The 19,504-nt window shown below is 42.0% G+C and overlaps 1 protein-coding gene across 6 annotated transcripts in view; it reads left to right on the forward strand.

Moving 5' to 3' along the window:
• Window positions 1-19,154, forward strand: part of STAT3 (signal transducer and activator of transcription 3) — a 51,935-nt gene extending 32,781 nt beyond the window's left edge. The window contains exons 5-24 of one of the 6 annotated variants that reach the window (XM_039873451.1): window positions 1,094-1,189; window positions 1,353-1,434; window positions 1,633-1,727; window positions 1,904-2,055; window positions 3,596-3,754; window positions 3,906-3,998; window positions 4,795-4,854; window positions 8,085-8,114; window positions 8,215-8,308; window positions 8,412-8,459; window positions 10,287-10,370; window positions 11,124-11,222; window positions 11,359-11,494; window positions 12,267-12,319; window positions 12,560-12,654; window positions 12,774-12,913; window positions 13,430-13,642; window positions 17,482-17,524; window positions 17,811-17,923; window positions 18,561-19,154. In XM_039873451.1, the coding sequence (XP_039729385.1) occupies window positions 1,094-1,189; window positions 1,353-1,434; window positions 1,633-1,727; window positions 1,904-2,055; window positions 3,596-3,754; window positions 3,906-3,998; window positions 4,795-4,854; window positions 8,085-8,114; window positions 8,215-8,308; window positions 8,412-8,459; window positions 10,287-10,370; window positions 11,124-11,222; window positions 11,359-11,494; window positions 12,267-12,319; window positions 12,560-12,654; window positions 12,774-12,913; window positions 13,430-13,642; window positions 17,482-17,524; window positions 17,811-17,923; window positions 18,561-18,616 (1,941 nt within the window). In that variant the 3' untranslated portion in view covers window positions 18,617-19,154. The remainder of the gene's footprint in view (window positions 1-1,093; window positions 1,190-1,352; window positions 1,435-1,632; window positions 1,728-1,903; window positions 2,056-3,595; window positions 3,755-3,905; window positions 3,999-4,794; window positions 4,855-8,084; window positions 8,115-8,214; window positions 8,309-8,411; window positions 8,460-10,286; window positions 10,371-11,123; window positions 11,223-11,358; window positions 11,495-12,266; window positions 12,320-12,559; window positions 12,655-12,773; window positions 12,914-13,429; window positions 13,643-17,481; window positions 17,525-17,810; window positions 17,924-18,560) is intronic. The other 5 variants (XM_039873455.1, XM_039873456.1, XM_039873452.1 and 2 more) reach the window with 5 other exon arrangements.
• Window positions 19,155-19,504: the final 350 nt, after the last annotated feature.

Here is a 19,504-nt window from a genome sequence, read left to right on the forward strand (position 1 = left end):
AGGTCTTTATGTTCGCAGAGTCTTTCTCCCAATTGCACCGATGAGTCACATCTCTCCCCACCCTCACTTCACTCCCACCCCACCTCACGGAAGAGAATAAACAGGGGCTGAGGTTGCCTTCTCAAAACTTCGAAGGGAAGTCTGTATTCTGTGGGCTTGGGTAGGGAACACGGGGAAGGGAGAGAACGGTGCTCTCTATAACCGGCATGTTGAGATCGATTTTGGAGACTTCTGGTAGCAGTGTAGAAACCAGATTGAAAGTGAGAAGGACCAGAGGCCCAAAGATCAACAGTTGGGGCTTAAATTGAGCCAGTGGCACTAGAGATTGATTTGAGAGATTAGGGAATATAGTGCCAAGGATTCGGTAACTCTGAAATCAAAGAAACCTGAGAATTTCTAACTTAGAACACTGGGTATGTAAGTCTTTTCTGGACTCTCAATTCTGTTTCATTGATTGAGATCTCTAGCCTATATCTGTACTACACTGTCTTGATCATTGCAGCTTTTATTGGTCTTTTTTGGTCAGAAGGTGTCCTATTACTTTGACAAAACTTTTGATTTTTAAGTTTCATGTGCTATTTGATCTTTTAAAGGTATCAGCCTCTTCTTTTCCCCCTGAAGTAATATTTCTTGATATGGCATTTCACCCCAGGACAGAATGGTTTTTTAATTATCCTACAGAAATGTATTTGACACTACATACATTTAAATAGGCACCCAAAATCTGCTGTTATAATTGTTCAGAATTTTTTTTACATACTTATCTACAATGAGCTTTAGAAGGTAGGAACCATGTCTTTAGTTCTACACGTGGACACGTGGTCTCCTAGCGCAGTACATAGGGTAGGTGACCTAGAGGGAAAAGGCCGAGGATACAGGTAAAACTCCGCGAGAGCTTCCTCGGCACCACACTGACAGCACCGGGTGCCGCGGGACTGCCCGTTACAGTGCCTGGCACACTGCCTCTTTCCCTTCCCTTCACAATGGCAGTGGTGTCCCAGGCCAAACAGAACAGGTAGAGGGATGGGATGGGGACTGGTCAGAGGTATTTCCTGCATTCATTCACATGTGTGTCAACTCCCTTATTTGGCAGCAAGGGGGCCAGGCCAACCACCCCACAGCTGCTGTGGTGACAGAGAAGCAGCAGATGCTGGAGCAGCACCTACAGGATGTTCGGAAGCGAGTACAGGTAAACCAAGTCTTGGGAAAATATCCCTTTTCTTGGAGTTATTGCCTGTGGGACCTGCCTGTATCTTTTTTGAGGTTTTGACTTCGTTTTAATTCGTCTCAGAAACTTTCTTTTTCTTCTCCTCAGGGAAATCTTTTCTATTGTGTTTGTTTGTTTTAAACAGGATCTAGAACAGAAAATGAAAGTGGTAGAGAATCTCCAGGATGACTTTGATTTCAACTATAAAACCCTCAAGAGTCAAGGAGGCAAGTGAATATTAGAGACGTTAAAATCTCCCATAGAAAGTGAGTTTGCGTCACTTGAGTTTCAGGACTTACTTGTATCGACGCTGTGTTCAGACTTTGTGGGGAGGAGTCCTTAGGGGCTACTGTTGCTTAAGGGATCCTAATTACTAAGAATCAGAGTGTTCCCTCAGGTTCAGGTAGTTTTTCCTTCCTCCACAGACATGCAGGATCTGAATGGAAACAACCAGTCGGTGACCAGGCAGAAGATGCAGCAGCTGGAACAGATGCTAACAGCGCTGGACCAGATGCGGCGAGTAAGACCATCGGGCAACTTCCCTTGCGTGTCTCAGTCACCTGTGGGATCTCGGCATCCTGTGGCAAAATTTGCCTGGTTTCTAATGAGTTCCTCCTCTAGAATTGACTATAGCATGTGGTTAGAGACGGTCTGAGGAAATAAATGTTTTCTGACTTTGTTTTGGTTTCCAACCAGAGCATCGTGAGTGAGTTGGCGGGGCTTTTGTCAGCTATGGAGTATGTGCAGAAAACTCTCACGGATGAAGAGCTGGCTGACTGGAAGAGGCGGCAACAGATCGCTTGCATTGGAGGCCCTCCGAACATCTGCCTCGATCGTCTTGAAAACTGGTAAAAGATGAAAGAGAAGTTTTTCCTTTCCTTCTGGAAAGCTGTGCTTAATTACTGTCGTAACTGCAGACCCTAAGAGTTGGTACTGTATCTCAAAGGTGGGGACTTTTGCATATTCAAATTAAGTCTAAGACTTAAAGCTTTTACTTTATTTGGACAATTCTAAAAAAATGTATTTATATTCCTCTATTTTAAATATGTTTTATTTCATAATTTAGAGAAAGCTTTGGTTTAGCTGTGTTTAACACAGAGACTAAAACAAACCACAGACTAAATTTTAAATTTTAGTTACTTTAATAATCTAAAACGATACATGCTCTTTATAAAGGAAAAAAGTTCAAATACAGAAAAGAAACAAAAGAAAGAAAGTCTCTTAGAATTGAATTATTCAGAGGTCCCTGCAGTTAAGATTTTGGTGACCATCACTAAATATCTGTTATTGTATATATACACATAAAGATAGAAATCGGTACATTTTTACATTGGTGGGATCATTCTTTTTATGCTCTTTTTATAATCTGTTCTTTTACACTCATTCATCCAGCAGATCTTTTTAAGCACTCTTGATGCGCAAGGCCCAATAATGGATTTGTTGCACCAGCTTAAATAAACTAAGAGAAACTTGACATGAGGGGACCCAGATACACAGAGCATGAAATTAGAGATTTAGGACAGCTCTTTGTTCATGTCCTTACTAACCCTGAGTTTTGCTAATTTACTGAAAGCGATGTTAAATGCCTGCTGATAAGGGACCCTCCCCCATCTCTGCATTCTTCACATTCTCATTTAGAGGTCATTGAGCCTTTATTAAACTAGTGGTAGACCATCAGGGAGAGACTAATAGTCTTTATTCTTGGTCACGGGCTTAATCAGCCTTTGTCTCCCTGTCTACTTTTTCTATGTGCATCTATCAGTGTTTTGAAACATAACGTCATGTCCTTTGGTCCACTGAAGATTGATGTTAAAAGGGCTCATGGGAATCGTGCAGTTCAACCCCTTCTCTCATGCAAGGGGACATTAAAGCCCACGATGGTGAAGGGACTTGGTCAAGGCTGCACAGATATTGGGTGGCAGAGCTGCTCTGGACTGTCTAATCTCCTATGTTTCCCCAGTCCCCACATGTTGGTACAGGAGAAGTTAGGGTGAAGAAAGTGGGTTCCAAATTTCCTATTTCTTGTTCTCCATATGTGAGTTCTAATGCTTGTCACTTTCCAATGATAACTCCGTTAATACCTCTTAGAGGTATAAATTTTGACACTTCTTCCTTTGTGCCTACCTCCCTCTTTAAAATGTAAAAATTTAGGAAGGGACTATTTTTAAAAGGCAGACTAAATCTCCTCTTATTTAATGCTGCTGAATTGTACACTCACAAATGGTAAATTTCATGTTATGTATATTTTACCACAGTATAAATTTCTCCTTTCTTATTTTAGGGGACTGTATTGTGTTATTTATGGTATTCCCTTCCCCTTCTCCAATTTAACCCTGTACCTGTGTATACTCCCTTAGGTAACTGGTAACTTACTTATTTTATTGGCAGGATAACCTCATTAGCAGAGTCTCAACTTCAGACCCGCCAACAAATTAAGAAACTGGAGGAGTTGCAGCAAAAAGTTTCCTACAAAGGGGACCCCATCGTGCAGCACCGGCCAATGCTGGAGGAGAGGATCGTGGAGCTGTTTAGAAACTTAATGAAAAGGTAACTTAGAATCCTGTCCCTTTCCGTCATCGCCCGCACCCCCCACCTCAAAAATCACATCCTTCGACAAGAGTCTGGCTCACTTCAGAGGCACAGGACAAAGACTGGTCCACTGCATAGTGTGCAAACTGCTGTCCTCTTTCCCTTTCAGTGCCTTTGTGGTGGAGCGGCAGCCCTGCATGCCCATGCATCCCGACCGGCCCTTAGTCATCAAGACTGGTGTCCAGTTTACTACTAAAGTCAGGTGGGCCACTGCACTTCCACTTTTGGTAGATATTTTATTGAGGAACGTTCTCTGGATGAGAATAGAGTTGGTGGCCAGCGTCGTTCTTCACAGGCATCAGAGGCAGTACTGTGGTGGAGTGGGATTCGTTGGCATAGTAGCAACTTGCTCTTTGATTCTTCTGTCAAAAGCTAGAGAAAGGTCATCTTTTTGAGGTTCTCTGGGCATATTCTTATGGTCCCAAGGCTATAGTCTTAGACAACAGCATCTCCTTCTGCCTTCAAAAGGGGCAAAACAATGCTGATTATTTTCTGTTCTTTCAGCCTACTTTTCCCTGAGAATTTTAAGGGAGAGAGTAAGCCTTAGTGATATAGAAGCTAAGGGGCCGCAGGTTGGGTGGGTGGTGGGCCTGCCAAGTGGAGCGTTACTTTCACGCTCAAGTCAGACAGGTAGGCTGGAGTTTGCCCTTCTGCAGTGAAATTTCCCTCTTCAGAAACTTGGTGTGGTTTCAAGTTTAATAGAAAGAATACCAGCTCATATTCCTGTAAAGTTTTCATGAAATAGCTTTTATTATCCTTTGGTGAATCTCTCACAACTTTGTCCAAGTTCTTAGGCTCTTTTTCAGTACCTTTGTCCTAAGGGGTGGTGCTTAACTTAAGATCAAAGACAGCACTGGCAAGAAGAGGAGTTTGGGATTATGATTTATTTATGTTTCTTCAGCTAGATGTTTCTGGGGAACCTACTTAAAAAAAAAAAAACTGAATTGTTTTTTCTTTGCTCAGAAAACTTCTTCTTCTTCTTCTTCTTTTTGAAATAGATTGCTGGTCAAATTTCCTGAGTTAAATTATCAGCTTAAAATTAAAGTATGCATTGACAAGTAAGTACTCCTTATCTTAGCTCTTTTTTCTTTTTTTTCAAATGAGAGACAGAGAAATGAGAACTTTGACAGACATCATGTGAACTTAAAGACTTTATCTCCATTCAGAGATCTTTTGTTTTTTGAACAAAGTTTTCAAAGGACTTGCAGTGCATTGTCATTTACGTGCTTGAACAAAACCACAAAGCTAGTGAGACAGATTTGAGTTGAGATTGCTATTGTGACCTCGAGTTCCTCTTTTTCTTTAATTTTTTACTTGTAAATGTAAATTATGCACATGATATAAAACAGAATATGTGGGGGACAATGTTTTTTTTTTTAAATTTTATTGTTCCACACTTCACCATGATAGAATACTTTTCAAAATTTGACAATACCTTTCAAAAATTAAAATGTACATACTCTTTGAAGAGATTAGAAAAAGAAAAAATGTATTCTTATTTTTTAGGTAATACCATTATTTATCTGGAAATTTCTTCAGAATAAACTGGAAAAGAATTACTGATGACAATGGAAATAATTACTAAATAATTACTAATGAAATAAGGGACTTGAGAAAGGTGGTAGGTTTGATAAATAAATAAGCAAAAATTAATAACTTCAACCATAAATTAGCATTAACCAATTAGGAATTGTAATAGAAAAATGATCTCGCAATAAGCAACAAAGGTAAAAATATATTGTGATCAACTTAACAGAAGTACTTAAGATCTATTTGAAGAAAATGGTGACATTTTAATGAGGAAAGGATATTATAAAAAGTGATGAGACAACTCATAATCCTGGATTGCAGACTTCTAATTTTACTAAAAAGATGTTTATTCTTCCCAGTTGACACAGTACCAAGCAAAATGCAAATAAGATTTTTCCTATGAGATTTTTTTAAACTCTTGACTTGCTTTTCTTAGTTTAAAAAAAGAAAACCAAAGATAGCTTTTTAAGAAAGGATTTATTTATTTTTAATTATGGTAAAAAAAAATTTTAACATAAAATTAACCATCTTAACCACTTTTAAGTGTACAGTTCAGTAGTGTTAAGTGTTTTCACATTATTGTGTAACGGAGCTCTAGGATGTTTCATCTTGAAAAGTCAAAATTACATCCATTGAACAACAAATCCCCATTTCCCATTTCCCTCTCCTCCCAGCCACTACCATTCTGCTTTCGAAAACATTTTTAAAAACTAAATAAAAATAATGAGGTGTGGTGTAAAAGCTGTGCTGCCACATATTAACATGTATCATAAAGTTTCAGTTACTAAATGAATATGTTCTTAGGGCAGGAATAAACTGATTGATCATTAAACAAAATCCTAAATCCAGAAATAGACTTCAGGTTTATATAAGGAATTAATATATGTTTAAATTGATATCTCAAACCAGTGAGAAAAGGATGGATTAGTCAGTTAGTGGTTTTGGCACAACTTGGTATTAAGGGGATTTGAGTGAGAAGTTAGAATTTTACTTTTTACTGTTCATCAGAATAAATTCCAGATGTAGTTGCATGTTTAAAATAAAAGTATCTTAAAAATATAGGAGAAAAAAAACATGGGTAAGTGTGTAATGTAATGCTGGTAAAATGACAAAATGGTAGAACCACTTTGGAGAACAGTTTGGCAGAACAGTTTTCCTAAAGATTTAAACACGCACCTACCTTGTCACCAGCCTTTCCACTCCTAGGTATTAACCTAAGAGAAATGAAAGCATATGTCCATACAAAGGGTTGTACTTGAATGTTCTTTCATAGATGAATGTCTATTAACAGGTAAATGAATAAAAAATTGTGGTATATCTATAAAATGGAATATTACTCACCAACAAAAAGGAATGAACTACTGATACCTGCAACACATGAATAAATCTCAAAATAATTATGCTGAGTGAAAGAAGCTGGATCAAGAAAAAAACAGTACATATTCTATGTTTCCATTTATGTAAAATTCTAGAAATGCAAATGAATCTATAGTGACTGAAAGCAGATCCATATTTGCCTGGTGACAGGGGTGAGGTAGAGTGTGGGATTGAGGAATGGATTGCAAATGGGCCTGGGGAAACTGTGGAAATGATAGATATGTTCATTATCTTGATCAGGCTGACGATTTCACAAGTGTATACAGTATATATACATTTATCAAAGCATGTCAAATTGTACATCTTAAATAGTACAGTTTATTGTTCATCAGTTATACACCAAAGCTGTAATTCAAAAAAGAATGTTTTTATAAAAGAAATATAGGTTAGACATAGGGAGACTTTCCTGATAATGAAATGAAGACTCTTAAGTTCTAAAATGTGATATGCGGAAATATATCTTCTAAGCGATTTAAAAACTGATCAATTTTAATCTGTAAACCTACTTGGAATACACTATTTAATAAATTATAGCTATTATTCTAAAAGTGTAAGTGAATGTGTAGCAATGGAGAACTTTTAAAGCAGTATAAAATAATAAAAAAAAAAAGGGGAAAGACTGAGACACGTGACTATATAAAAAACTATATAATCAAAAACATAGAGTTAAAGGACGGTGGATACACCAGGAAGATATTTCCAACTATATCAAATGGGATGCTCTGAGTTGCAGGTAACAGTAAACCTTTACAGAAAACCCAGTGTGGCTTAAATAATAAGGAAATTTGCAACCCAGTGTAACTGGAAATGCAGAGTTAGAGCAAGTTCCTGAAAGTGAGATCAGTGACTCATGATGCCATCAGGGACCCAGGATCTTCCGTCTCTTCTCATCACCTGAATTCTAAGATTCCCTTCTGGGTTGCAACGTGGTTGCTTGTAGTTAAGGCCAAATGCTTCCTGCTTCCTTGCTTACGTTCAGCTGAAGCTATGGAATGTAAATCCAGTCTGGGATATAATGCCCTTCCAGTCTGATTGAGACAATATAGATCATGTCCTCACTCCCTTGGACCACTGCACGGTAGGCGTGCTGTGTTCTGATGGACTGAATGAGCAGGATCCCCTGAAGGTACATGCGAAGGGCACCTGAGCAGACTCAAGATTCTCTTAGGAAGGGGGCAGTAGATGTTGGGTAGGAACCACCTGTGCCTACTACTTAAACATGTACAAGGTTATATTTCACATATAAATGTAATTGAATAGTTTGTAGAAATTCCCAACAGCACAGCAGTTTTTCCATCAGAGTAAATTACAGGAGTTCAAAGTAGACTTTTTGAAGAAACACGGGGCCTGTTTTATTAACACTGGTTTGTGTTCTTCACAGAGATTCCGGGGACGTTGCAGCTCTCAGAGGGTGAGTTCAGCCCAGGGACTTTCTTTTGTTCTGTTTAGTCTAACTTTGTCCTTTGGCGACTCAGTCACCTTATGTGGTTGGTTTTTCTCCTGTGATTCAGATCTCGGAAATTTAACATTCTGGGCACAAACACGAAAGTGATGAACATGGAAGAATCCAACAATGGCAGCCTCTCCGCAGAATTCAAACACTTGGTATGTGGGAGGTGCTGGAACTCCCCTTCTCCAAGGCCTCCGGCAGAGGGACAGGGTAGGGGACAGAATTACATGACAGAGGCGCTGTTTGCTTTTCTTACAGACCCTGAGAGAGCAAAGATGTGGTAACGGAGGCCGAGCCAACTGTGACGTAAGTTTTGTTGGGGATGAAAGCCAACTGGGAGGGTTTTCTTTGAGGGGGAGAGAAAAGGGCACAGAATTAGAGACAGAGACCTGCTGTTTCAGCTCTAGTCATTCAGGAAAGTCATGGTGGGCCGGAATGACATTGTCAGAAGTCACATTTGCCATGAGTTCTCCGGCTTGGAGCATTTCCTCGGTTGTCCCTGGAGCTAGCTCACCATTAAGTAGGAATGGAAAGTCCCTTGCTGCATTACCCACGCCCATTTAGTAGAAAAGCCTGCCACCTGGCCTGGGGCTTTCCCAACTTCTCTTCCAGCTCCTGCCAGCTGACGCTGTCTGGCTCCCGTTTTGGTGACTTGTTTTTCTCACTGAGGTGGGATAGAAGATTATGACAAATCTGACTTAAACATTTAAAAAAAGGAGAAGAGCAAAACTTGTCTTGGTCTTTATTTCTTCTCAGCCTTCCACTGATTCAGATTGTTGGATTCTTAGTGTCAAGAATAAACTTAAAAAACAAACAAACAAACAAACATAAATGTGACTAAAAACTAGTTTTTGATTTTTGAAAAAGAAATTGTGACACCCTGTTCTTTTTCTGATATTTGTCCCCTAGCCATTCTTCCCTTTCCTCTAAAATGTAGCAAGCCTTAAAAAAAAAAGAGAGAGAATTTATAATGTTTGATAGGAAAGAGTGTGCATTGAGATGAAAAAATGTATGTGGTAAGTTTGTTTAAAAAAGCATGCAAAATAATCTGAGTAGTATATTCGTATATTTGTTTTAAAAAATACACTACACTGATTTTTGCATGTTCATGTATGCATCAGAAAACTCTAGAGGAATATGCACCAAACAGTGCTTATGTATCTCAGGCTACTCTACACCGCTTCTGTAATATCTACATTTTAAACCGAACATGTCTTACTTTTGTAATCAGGAAAACAGTATTTTAAAAATGAATTGGAATTTTGTTTCTTAGAATTCATTGGTAACTCATTCAAAACAAGGTTGCTATACTGCTGGTGGGAGTATAAATTGTTAGAGTTGCTTTGGAAAACAATTTGACACTATAGAAATGAAAACACTTTATAAACCAGCAGTGCCACTCCCAGGATTTAACAGTAGAGAAACCTTTGCACATGGGCGTCAGGAGACATGTACAAGATGTCATAGCAGCCTGATTATGAGCCCTAAATACAATTCTACCTCCTCAACACTAGAATGGGTAAATGATTTGTGATGTAGTCATATGATGGAATACTATACAGCTGCGAAAATGAATAAATTGCAGATGCACACGACCGCATGGATGTGAAAAGTCACTATATATAGAATACACAGGGTATGATTCCATATGTATAAGGTTCACAAACATCTAAAACTAAACAATATATCCATTGTTTGGAGATATAACTATGGTAAAACCATAAAGAAAAGCTAGGAAATGGTAAACCCAAAAGATAAAATAGCAGTTACATCTGAGGGAGGAGGGACAGGGATGGGTTTCGGGGAGGACACCCAGAGAATCTCCATGGTAATGGTCTTTTCCTTAAACTGGGTAGGGGGCACACAGGTGTTCACTGTTTTGTTATTTGTTGTGCTTTACCCATTTTATAAATAACCTACTGGGTCTATGTAATGTTATAATAAAACCCAGTAAAAGATCAGGTTTTCGAAGGTCACAGCGTTGGAGAGTCTGGTGTTGAAGAGAGCATATGCTCAGAGCTGTGTCCCTGGCAGTTTGTCCGTGGCCACCTGGTGGGTTACTCTTAGTGCAGAGAGGCTGTGGCATGTCCTCTCCTCCACTGGGGCTGTTAGTACTGAATGTCCTTGTTGTAGGCCTCCCTGATTGTGACGGAGGAGCTGCACCTGATCACCTTTGAGACTGAAGTGTATCACCAAGGCCTCAAGATTGACCTAGAGGTGAGTTCTGCTATATAGTGGGGACCTGGCTATACGCAGGGGTGATTCAGGATGAGAACTTCTGGGTGGGATTTTTACTACAGAAAGTGGAGTGATGCCTCTTTACTATAAACACTATTTACTTTTGCTTCTTTTTCTCCAAAAAATCCTTAGTATCCCATCAGAGAGTGAAGTCTTGCTTGAATGCTTAGAAGATTCACGTTCACTCGGCTTTCATGTATATCAGCAGATTCGATATACAGTTAGTTAACATTATAAAGTTAACTATACAGTTAGTTAACTTTATAAAGTTTGGACAGAATGGTCTTTAAACAGCCAATGTTTTTAGTATACAGAAAACCATGGCCTTTACCTTCTCTTTTCCAACTTCCTTGATCTTTAAATTAAAGATATATCTGGAAAAATAGGAACTCTAGTCTTTGATTTCTGAAGCCTCTCTATTTAATGGGCAGATACCTCTTCAATTTTCAGAGAATGCCTTTCAGGTTTTATATGTGGGAAATCTGGGGATTGCGAGTCCAGCTCTGAGCAAGTCAGAGTTTACAAATTCCTGGTTATATTCAGACAGCAACTTTGAATCTTATGGCCCTTGTTTCGTATTCTTCCCACTCTGGGTGTTGAACCAACTCAGTCACACCCCTCCCTGAGAGGTGGCAGTGGGTGTGGTTCACAACATGGTTTTTTATTCTGAACCCCGGGACATACATGGGTGAAGAGATTTTGAAAACAGTTCACCCCCTATTTGCTCCACAGACCCACTCCTTGCCAGTCGTGGTGATCTCCAACATCTGTCAGATGCCAAATGCCTGGGCGTCCATCCTGTGGTATAACATGCTGACCAACAACCCCAAGGTTAGTGCCCCGTCCTCTGGAAGGAAACCCACCTTCTCTTCTGATTCCTCGCTGCCCAGTGGTGTTTGTGGTACCCAGTACAGGTCATCAAGCACCGCCCTCTCATCTAAATTAATAAATGTGTTATTTTCAATAGAACGTGAACTTTTTCACCAAGCCCCCGATTGGAACCTGGGATCAAGTGGCTGAGGTGCTGAGCTGGCAGTTCTCCTCCACCACGAAGCGGGGGCTGAGCATCGAGCAGTTGACTACGCTGGCAGAGAAGCTCCTAGGTCAGCATTTTACCTCTTCTTTCTTTCGCCCTCCTCAGAAAAGGAATCTGGCCTGTGGGTCTTTTCATTTAGGAATATTCACTGGACAAGGCTCTGTGCCTGGACCAGAACACATATGATCCAGAGGAAGTTTGCCTCGGGGTGATCATTTGTGTGCAGTGGGCGGCAGATTTCTTATCTCTTCATGGCTGTGTCCCTCACCCTCCCGGGGTACTACTTTGTCTAATCTTAGGAAGATGTTTTAAGTTCTTGTTAGAAGGTGGAACTGTAGGCTTGATATCCCTTTTCATTTCCTCAATAAACTGTATGTTTGTTTTTAAATTTTTCCCCTGGAAAAAAATTTTAGCAGGATGTTTTATGTGCTACCTGGACTATAAGTAGCTCTGTTCTGTGCCACCACTAAATGTGATCTTGTAGCACTAGCTGTCAGCTTATGAGTGTGTGCTGCTGCTCCCCGGGCCACCACACAAGGCTAGGAAGAGCAGGGGAACTTGATAGATCATCTACCACCTCTGCAAGGCTAAACAACTCAGGGAGTGGGGGGCTTCAAATGATGAGGTCGGGTATATTGGGTGAGTATGTGGGTGTGTGTGCACGCTTGCATACACACACACGCATGTATGCACAATGGGCACAACCTTCAAATACGTGAAAACCAATGGTTTCAAGGCCCATTGTGGGACAAATGTATATCAGTGTGTGTTCTGTTTTAAGAAATAAGGTATTGATTCAAAGCTGAAAATTACACTGCTTTATTCTTTTCTTTCCTCAGGACCTGGTGTGAACTATTCAGGGTGTCAGATCACATGGGCAAAATTTTGCAAAGTAAGCGATCTTGTTAACTCCTTGTCTCCCCCTCTTGGGGAGAGGCATGGGAGGGGGATGCTCACCTGAAAGGTTGTGGTAGAGGACACCGGGCCTGCAGGCCAGAGACTCTTAGTCCTGCAGCCAGTAGGACCTGCCCGAGGGTAGATAGGCCTGAGAATGTTGGTGGCACTGTGCCCCTAGGAAGGAAAAAGCTGAGATGGTGGTAGCCTTGACTTTCCCATTATCCTTTTTTTCCAGGAAAACATGGCTGGCAAGGGCTTCTCCTTCTGGGTCTGGCTGGACAATATCATCGACCTTGTGAAAAAGTACATCCTGGCCCTTTGGAATGAAGGGTAGGTTGACACTCTCGTGTCTGGCAGAGTACACAGGTGTAACAGGTTATCTGCTGTCTCAGGCCAATGACTGGGTTCCCTTCACCCCATACATTCTTGTTGCTCCTCTGTGGCTCCAGATACATAATGGGCTTCATCAGTAAGGAGAGGGAGAGAGCCATTCTGAGTACCAAGCCCCCAGGCACCTTCCTGCTGAGATTCAGTGAAAGCAGCAAAGAAGGAGGCGTCACTTTCACATGGGTAGAGAAGGACATCAGCGGTAAGCTTGGCTGTCCCCCACCCTCACTGGTGACAATTTCTGTTTCCCAGCGTGGCTGCTGCTGTTTTCAAGCACCCACTGCCCCCTAGTGGGCAGAGATGGCTTCGCACGCCTTGCCTCAGACTTGCAAAACACACTTGGGGGTGGCTTCTTAGTTCTCTAAGTTCTTCCAGCTGAAGGATTGGTTTGCCAGTTTGGTTTTGCTTGCTCCAGGGTCTAATATTTGCCTAGAAATTTGCAATTTAAATTTTATTCTTCATCTCCTTTCTTACCTACCCTGTTAATATATCTTACGCAAGTAGTTATTCAAGTGTGTTACCTGTGACCCAGCTGGATAGCCTCCCCAGAAGCCAGCTGAACATGTCCACAGTGCCAGGTGACTGAGTGGAATATTTAGGATCTCAAGCGCTAGGCGGGCATAAGCCTTTCCCTCTCAAGGAAAAATAAATTAAGTAGTTCTCTCTGAGATTACCTAGCCATAGGTTCCATTATCTTCCTTTCCCATATCCATGACAGGTAAGACGCAGATCCAGTCAGTGGAACCATATACCAAGCAGCAGCTGAACAACATGTCATTTGCGGAAATCATCATGGGCTATAAGATCATGGATGCCACCAATATCCTAGTGTCGCCGCTGGTCTATCTCTACCCTGACATCCCCAAGGAGGAGGCATTTGGAAAGTACTGTCGGCCAGAGAGCCAGGAGCATCCTGAGGCTGACCCAGGTAGTTGTTGATTTTCCACGTTAGGCATTTAATTCTGGGGAAAAGTGGGAAATTGCAAGATCCTTGGAGAACAGACAGGTGAATGCCCACTGCGTGTGTATGTATGTATGTATAAATGTAATTGATGTATAATTGACATATAATATCCCACTCATTTCAGGCCTACATCATAATAACTCGATATTTATATACATTATACAACGATCCCCATGATAAGTCTGGTTACCATGTCACCATACAAATTTATTACAATATTATTGACTATATTCCCTATGCTGTATATCATATCCCTTGATTTATTTTACAACTAGAAGCTCATACTTTTTAACCTTCTTCACCTATTTCACCCATGCAACCCCTCCTCTCTCTGGTAACCACCAGTTTGTTTACTGTATGAGACTGTTTCTGTTTTGTGTTTTTAGATTCCACATTTTAAGTGAAATCATACAGTATTTTTTTTTTTTTTACTTATTTCACATACCATAATACTTTCTAAGTCCATCTATGATGTTGCAAATGACAAGATTTCATTCTTTTTTATGGCTGAATAATATTCTATTATATATCGCATCTTTTTTATACAATCATCTATCAATGAACACTTAGGTTGCTTCCATTCTTGGCTATTGCAAATAATGCTGCAATGAATATAGAGGTACATATATCTCTTCAAATTAGTATTTTCATCTTCTATGGATCGAAAACCAGAAGTGAAATTGCTGGATCATATAGTTCTATTTTTAATTTTTTAAGGGACATCCATACTGTTTCCCATAGTGACTTAATCATTTTAAATTCCCACCAACAGTGGACAAGGGTTCCCTTTTCTCCACATTCTCACCAATACTATTTTTGTCTTTTTGATGCTAGTCATTCTGACAGGTATAAGGTGGTAGTATCTCATGGTTTGGATTCGCGTTTCCCTGATTAGTGACATTGAGTACCTTTTCCTGCGCCTGTTGGCCATCTGTATGTCTTCTTTGGAAAAATGTCTGTTCAAGTTCTTCACCGATTTTTTAAATTGTATGGTTGTTCGTTTGTTTTTGTTTTTTTTTTTTGAGGAACCTGTTGATTTTTATTCTTCTTTATGGGAAAGAACTTTGTAGTGAGTGCTTTTGGGGTGGCCGATTGAGGTTAGAGAGGAGAGGACTCAGAGTCACTAGCTTCTGCCCCACTGGGAGCACCACCCCTCCAAACATACTCAAAATACTTTGAAGAGAAAGTGAGGACTGAATTCTTAAGTAACAGGATGCCCAGCTAGTACATAGTAGATGTTAGAAGGTTTAAAACCCAGACTTCAGTCTAGTGTGTTTCCTTTTCCCCACCACCGAGCGATGTAAGCAGTGTCAAGTGGGATGAAGAAAGACTTTCTGGAGGAAACGCATGTTAGCAGCATTAGAACATGGTTTAAGAGCAGAGTCAGGGAGAGTGGTGATCGAAAGGCAAGACAGTAACTGGTGGGAAGGGTGTGGAACTGTATTTAGAATGTGTAGCTATTGAAAATGTTTTTTAATGTTTAAGAGCATATGTATTTATGTAAATTACATGCAAATTATTTTACATCAAACCCGTAATCTCTAATGCTGTCATCTGTGTGGCGGGGCCAAGCCCTCTATTCTGGCCCCATCAGCATTGGCTGCCTTTGATTCTCTGTGTTCTCCATCCAGTTCCTGATGAGGAATCCATGATTTACCATTTTTGTTTTTATTTAATTTTTCTTGATCATGGAGCCAGCAGTGACTTAAAGTGATCCTTTGAGGTTAGCTTTCCTGCCCCAGTAGCTTTTGAAAAGACTGTTTTTACTCTCACACACACCCACCAGCTACCCTCACACTTTTCTTGGGGTGGGAAGAGTTGGAATTGGAAGAGGGAATATGAACTAATTGACAATAGACTTTCCTTTTCCCTTTGTTCTGGTTTCGAGTTTTGTTCCTGCTGTAGAAGAGTTTAACTCTCACTTCCTGTCTGCTACTTATCTCTCTTTCCACGTTGTGCTTCGGTTGGGAGATGTGTTTATCAGCTTCTGTCACACTACTCTTTGTTTCTTCTGCAGGGGACATTTAGGTCCCAGTGCCGGTCCTTCAACTAATATTGCTTTCAAGATCCAAGTTCCCAATCTGAGGCTGTGCCCTCCATTACCATCTACCCCTCCTGTGCAACCAGGAGGCAAGGTCCTTTCCTGCTGGAGCCATTAGAGTTTTCTCAGGGGCAACATGCCAATCATGAAAAAGGAACTAATTACTTGAGTGCTTTGCCTGCCTCCTGGGGAGGGGAGTATAAGCAGTGTGCAAGGAAGGGTTCAGTGCGGTGTGAGTGTGGAGAAGGATGGAGGGGTCCGTTGGGGTGGGTGGTGTGTGTGCGGAGCCCTGTATTGAGATAGGAGTCTTCAGGGAGATGGGTCTGCGACCGTTTTCTCTCTGCTTCCATCACAAAGGTGTCATTATCTCCCAGAGATAGATTGCCTGCCCAGGACTCTTCCCTCCTCCTTACTTCTCCACCAGAAGCCCACACAGTATCTCCTGTGGCTTAAGGGAGAGAGTCCTCTCTTAGAAACGACAAATCTCTTACCTTGCAAATCTCTTACCTTTACGACCTTGTACGGAGCCGTTAAGTCGCTTTCAGTCAGCCTCCTTTGCTTCTTCTGTTCCATCTCAGGTTGCAGGTATTTTCCCTAGCTACCTTGATCACTGGGGAATTAAATTAAATCTGTTCAGGGTGGCAGCTCCCCTCAGGTCTGGGCCACATGGATTTCTGAGACACCTGAACTTTGCCTCAGTGGTGTCTTTGGACTCTGCAAAAGCAACTTAGATGGCAAGGATGCCTTTCCTTGGATTGTCATCACGTTTTCTGATCCCTCAGTTTCTCCGGAAGCCCCAAGCTCGATAACTGTGCTTCTCTTGCCGACCCCCACCCCACCCACCCTGCCCCGTGCCTCCTACGTCATCTGTTCACCTGAATTCCTCAGATTTTATGCCAGTGTCTCCAAACTCCTTGACCTCTTGGTGTAAGCATTTAGCACAGAAAATTCATTAATTCCAATCCTCATATTACTAACCATAGAACAAGAATTATAAATGGCAGAGACAGGCACTTCCCTCTTCCCCTCCCTCTTATTTTATACATGAGAAAGCGCCTTGTCCCAGGTCTGTTAGCTATTGAAGACGTAAGGAGGCCCAGGCCTCTCGTTTTCCAGTCCAGAGCCAGCTGTACTGCCCCACAGACGTCTTCCCTTTGTAGAGAGGCTGCTTTTTTGTGATGTAGCTATCCAACTGGAAAGTTACTGATACCCTCACCTAAAAATGTAATAGGCACAGATTGGTGCCAATCGGAATAGCAGGTGTAACCCTCAGCTTTGGAACCATAAGCATTAGTGGCTTCACAGTCTCTTAAAGACTTGGTGACCTTGGCATCTGAGCAGGATGCCGTGCCCAGACTGTAGAAGCTCCACTCCTGCATGTAGAGAAGTTATCTAAGAGATATGACCCAGCCGGCAGACAACCTTTAGACCACATACAGGCAGTTAAACGTACACAGTCCAGGGAAAGAGTGAACACCAGGCTGGCATTCATCTCGGCTCAGGTGGGACCAGGGGATGCTGAAAAGTCTCTGCAGTTAAGGAAAGCTTTATGGAAAGAGTCGAACTTCCTTCCAAGTTGAAGCGCCTAGAGCATCAGATAGTACACAGTGAGGGAAGGTAGCCATGGAGGGAGATGAGGCTCAAAACGGTCTCTGCTGGAGGACGGGCTGAGTCTCAAGTCAGCCCTGGGGAGGCAGCTGGCTTCCTCCTGCCCCGGACCCACGGTGGGGTCACAATCAGTAAGCCCCGGTTTTCCTCTTCCCAGGTGCTGCCCCCTACCTGAAGACCAAGTTTATCTGTGTGACACCGTAAGTGGCTCCCCTTCCCAATTTTGCCTTCATTTCTGATGTCCTCAGTCACCCCTGGGAACGGGACACTGGGCGAGAGTTATCCTGCAAAGGGTTGGAAGGCCCTGGGCTCTGTTCACTACTCAAAGTGACCTGTGTGTTTAAAAAGCTTGAGCTTTTATTTTTCTGTTGGAGACCAGAGTTTGATGGCTTGTGTGTGTGTGTTTTGTTCTTTTTTTTTTTTTTTTCTCCATTGTGTCTTGTCAACCCGGCCCTTTCCCCTCCCACTGCTCCCCATTTCCTACAGAACGACCTGCAGCAATACCATTGACCTGCCGATGTCCCCCCGCACTTTAGATTCATTGATGCAGTTTGGAAATAATGGTGAAGGTGCTGAACCCTCAGCAGGAGGGCAGTTTGGTGAGTATCTGGTTGGTGGACTTTGTCCCTGTGAGGGAACTCAGTCCCCCTCGCGTGATGTCCCGTGTGCAGAGCCACGAGCTAGCTGGTCACGTGGGTTGTAGAAGGCGGTTCTAGGGCAGAACTCCCCAGTAGAAACGGGATGTGCACCACAGGTGTAAATGTAAATTTTCCCGTAGCCACATTAAAAACAGTGAGAAGAAGCAGGTGAGGTTAATTTTAACGATACAATTTATTTAACCCAATAAATCCAAAATACCATCATTTCAATGTGTATGAAAAAATAAATGAGGTTTTTCCCGTACTGAGTGTGAGATCTACTGAGTGTTTCACAGCTCCAGCCTGTCTCGGTGTGGACTAGCCACGTTTCCAGTGTTTGGTAGCCACATTCAACATGGCAGCCCAGAGTCATTCCCAAACAGGGAGAGTCGGGAATGAGTTAAGGCAGGGAGGGGACGGAGCCCTTCTGTAGGGCAAGCCTCTAGAGGAAAGAGAGTAAATCCAGATTACCCAGGCTCGTCTTGGCTGTAAGGGGCGGGAGACTGGATGGCAGCAGTGGCCTGAGGGCTAGGAGTGTGTGCCCTGCTGGCTGAAGGGCTCAGGCAACTGACCCAGCTCTCCTTGTCTGTCCCTCCAGAGTCCCTCACATTCGACATGGAGCTGACCTCAGAGTGTGCTACCTCCCCCATGTGAGGAGCCGAGGACTGAATCTGCGGAGAGACATGACGGAGGCACCTCCTGTGTTCCACCACCCTAAGCAGCCAAACCCCAGAGCGTCTGAACTCCTCACTTTGTGGTTCCAGATTTTTTTAAGTCTCTTACTTCTGTTATCTATCTATGAGCAATCTGGGCACTTTTTAAAATAGAGAAATGAATGAATGTGGGTGATATGCTTTTACCTAAATGCAAATAAGAATGTGTTCTCTGAGACTGTGATCAGGGGATGTGGAGAAGGGGTGGCAAGAAGGAGAAAAAGGAAATGTCTTCTCTCGCTCCCCTGCCCTCCTTTCTCAGCAGCTTGTTGTTGTTAGACAAGTGCCTCCTGGTGCCAGCGGCATCCCTCTGCCTATTTCTGTAAGCTGATGCCACAGGCTGCCTCTAGCTACATACCCCTGGCATTGCACTTTTAACCTTGCTAACGTCCAAATAGAAGATAGGACTTTCAAAGCCCCTAGGTTTCTTTTTAAATTAAAAAAAAAAAAAAAAAAAAATTAAAGGGCAAAGAACACCGTGTCAGCATAGCCTTTTCTGTATTTAAGAAAACCCCGTTAATAGCCTCTTCGGTGCTTTAAGCATTCAGCTTTCTTCAGGCTGATACTTTATATAAACCCTGCAATGGGCTTCAGATCCAACCCTTAAAAGACATCTGAAGCTGTGGCTTGGACTTTGGTTTTGAAATAGGAAGGCTGAAGGAGAACCTAAACATTCTAGACTTTTTTTTATAAACAGTTTTTATTTTCCCTTTTATGCGTTGGCCTATTGGTAGGTAAGGCTGGGCATAGGGGCGCTTACCACCCCTCTTCCCCTTCCCCCTAAACTTGCGCTCCTGTTTCAGAGCCCGGGTGGTTCTGTGGGTGCCTT

Source organism: Pteropus medius, unplaced genomic scaffold (assembly GCF_902729225.1).
Source record: "Pteropus medius unplaced genomic scaffold, Ma_sr-lr_union100, whole genome shotgun sequence".
NCBI classification, from domain to species: domain Eukaryota; kingdom Metazoa; phylum Chordata; class Mammalia; order Chiroptera; family Pteropodidae; genus Pteropus; species Pteropus medius.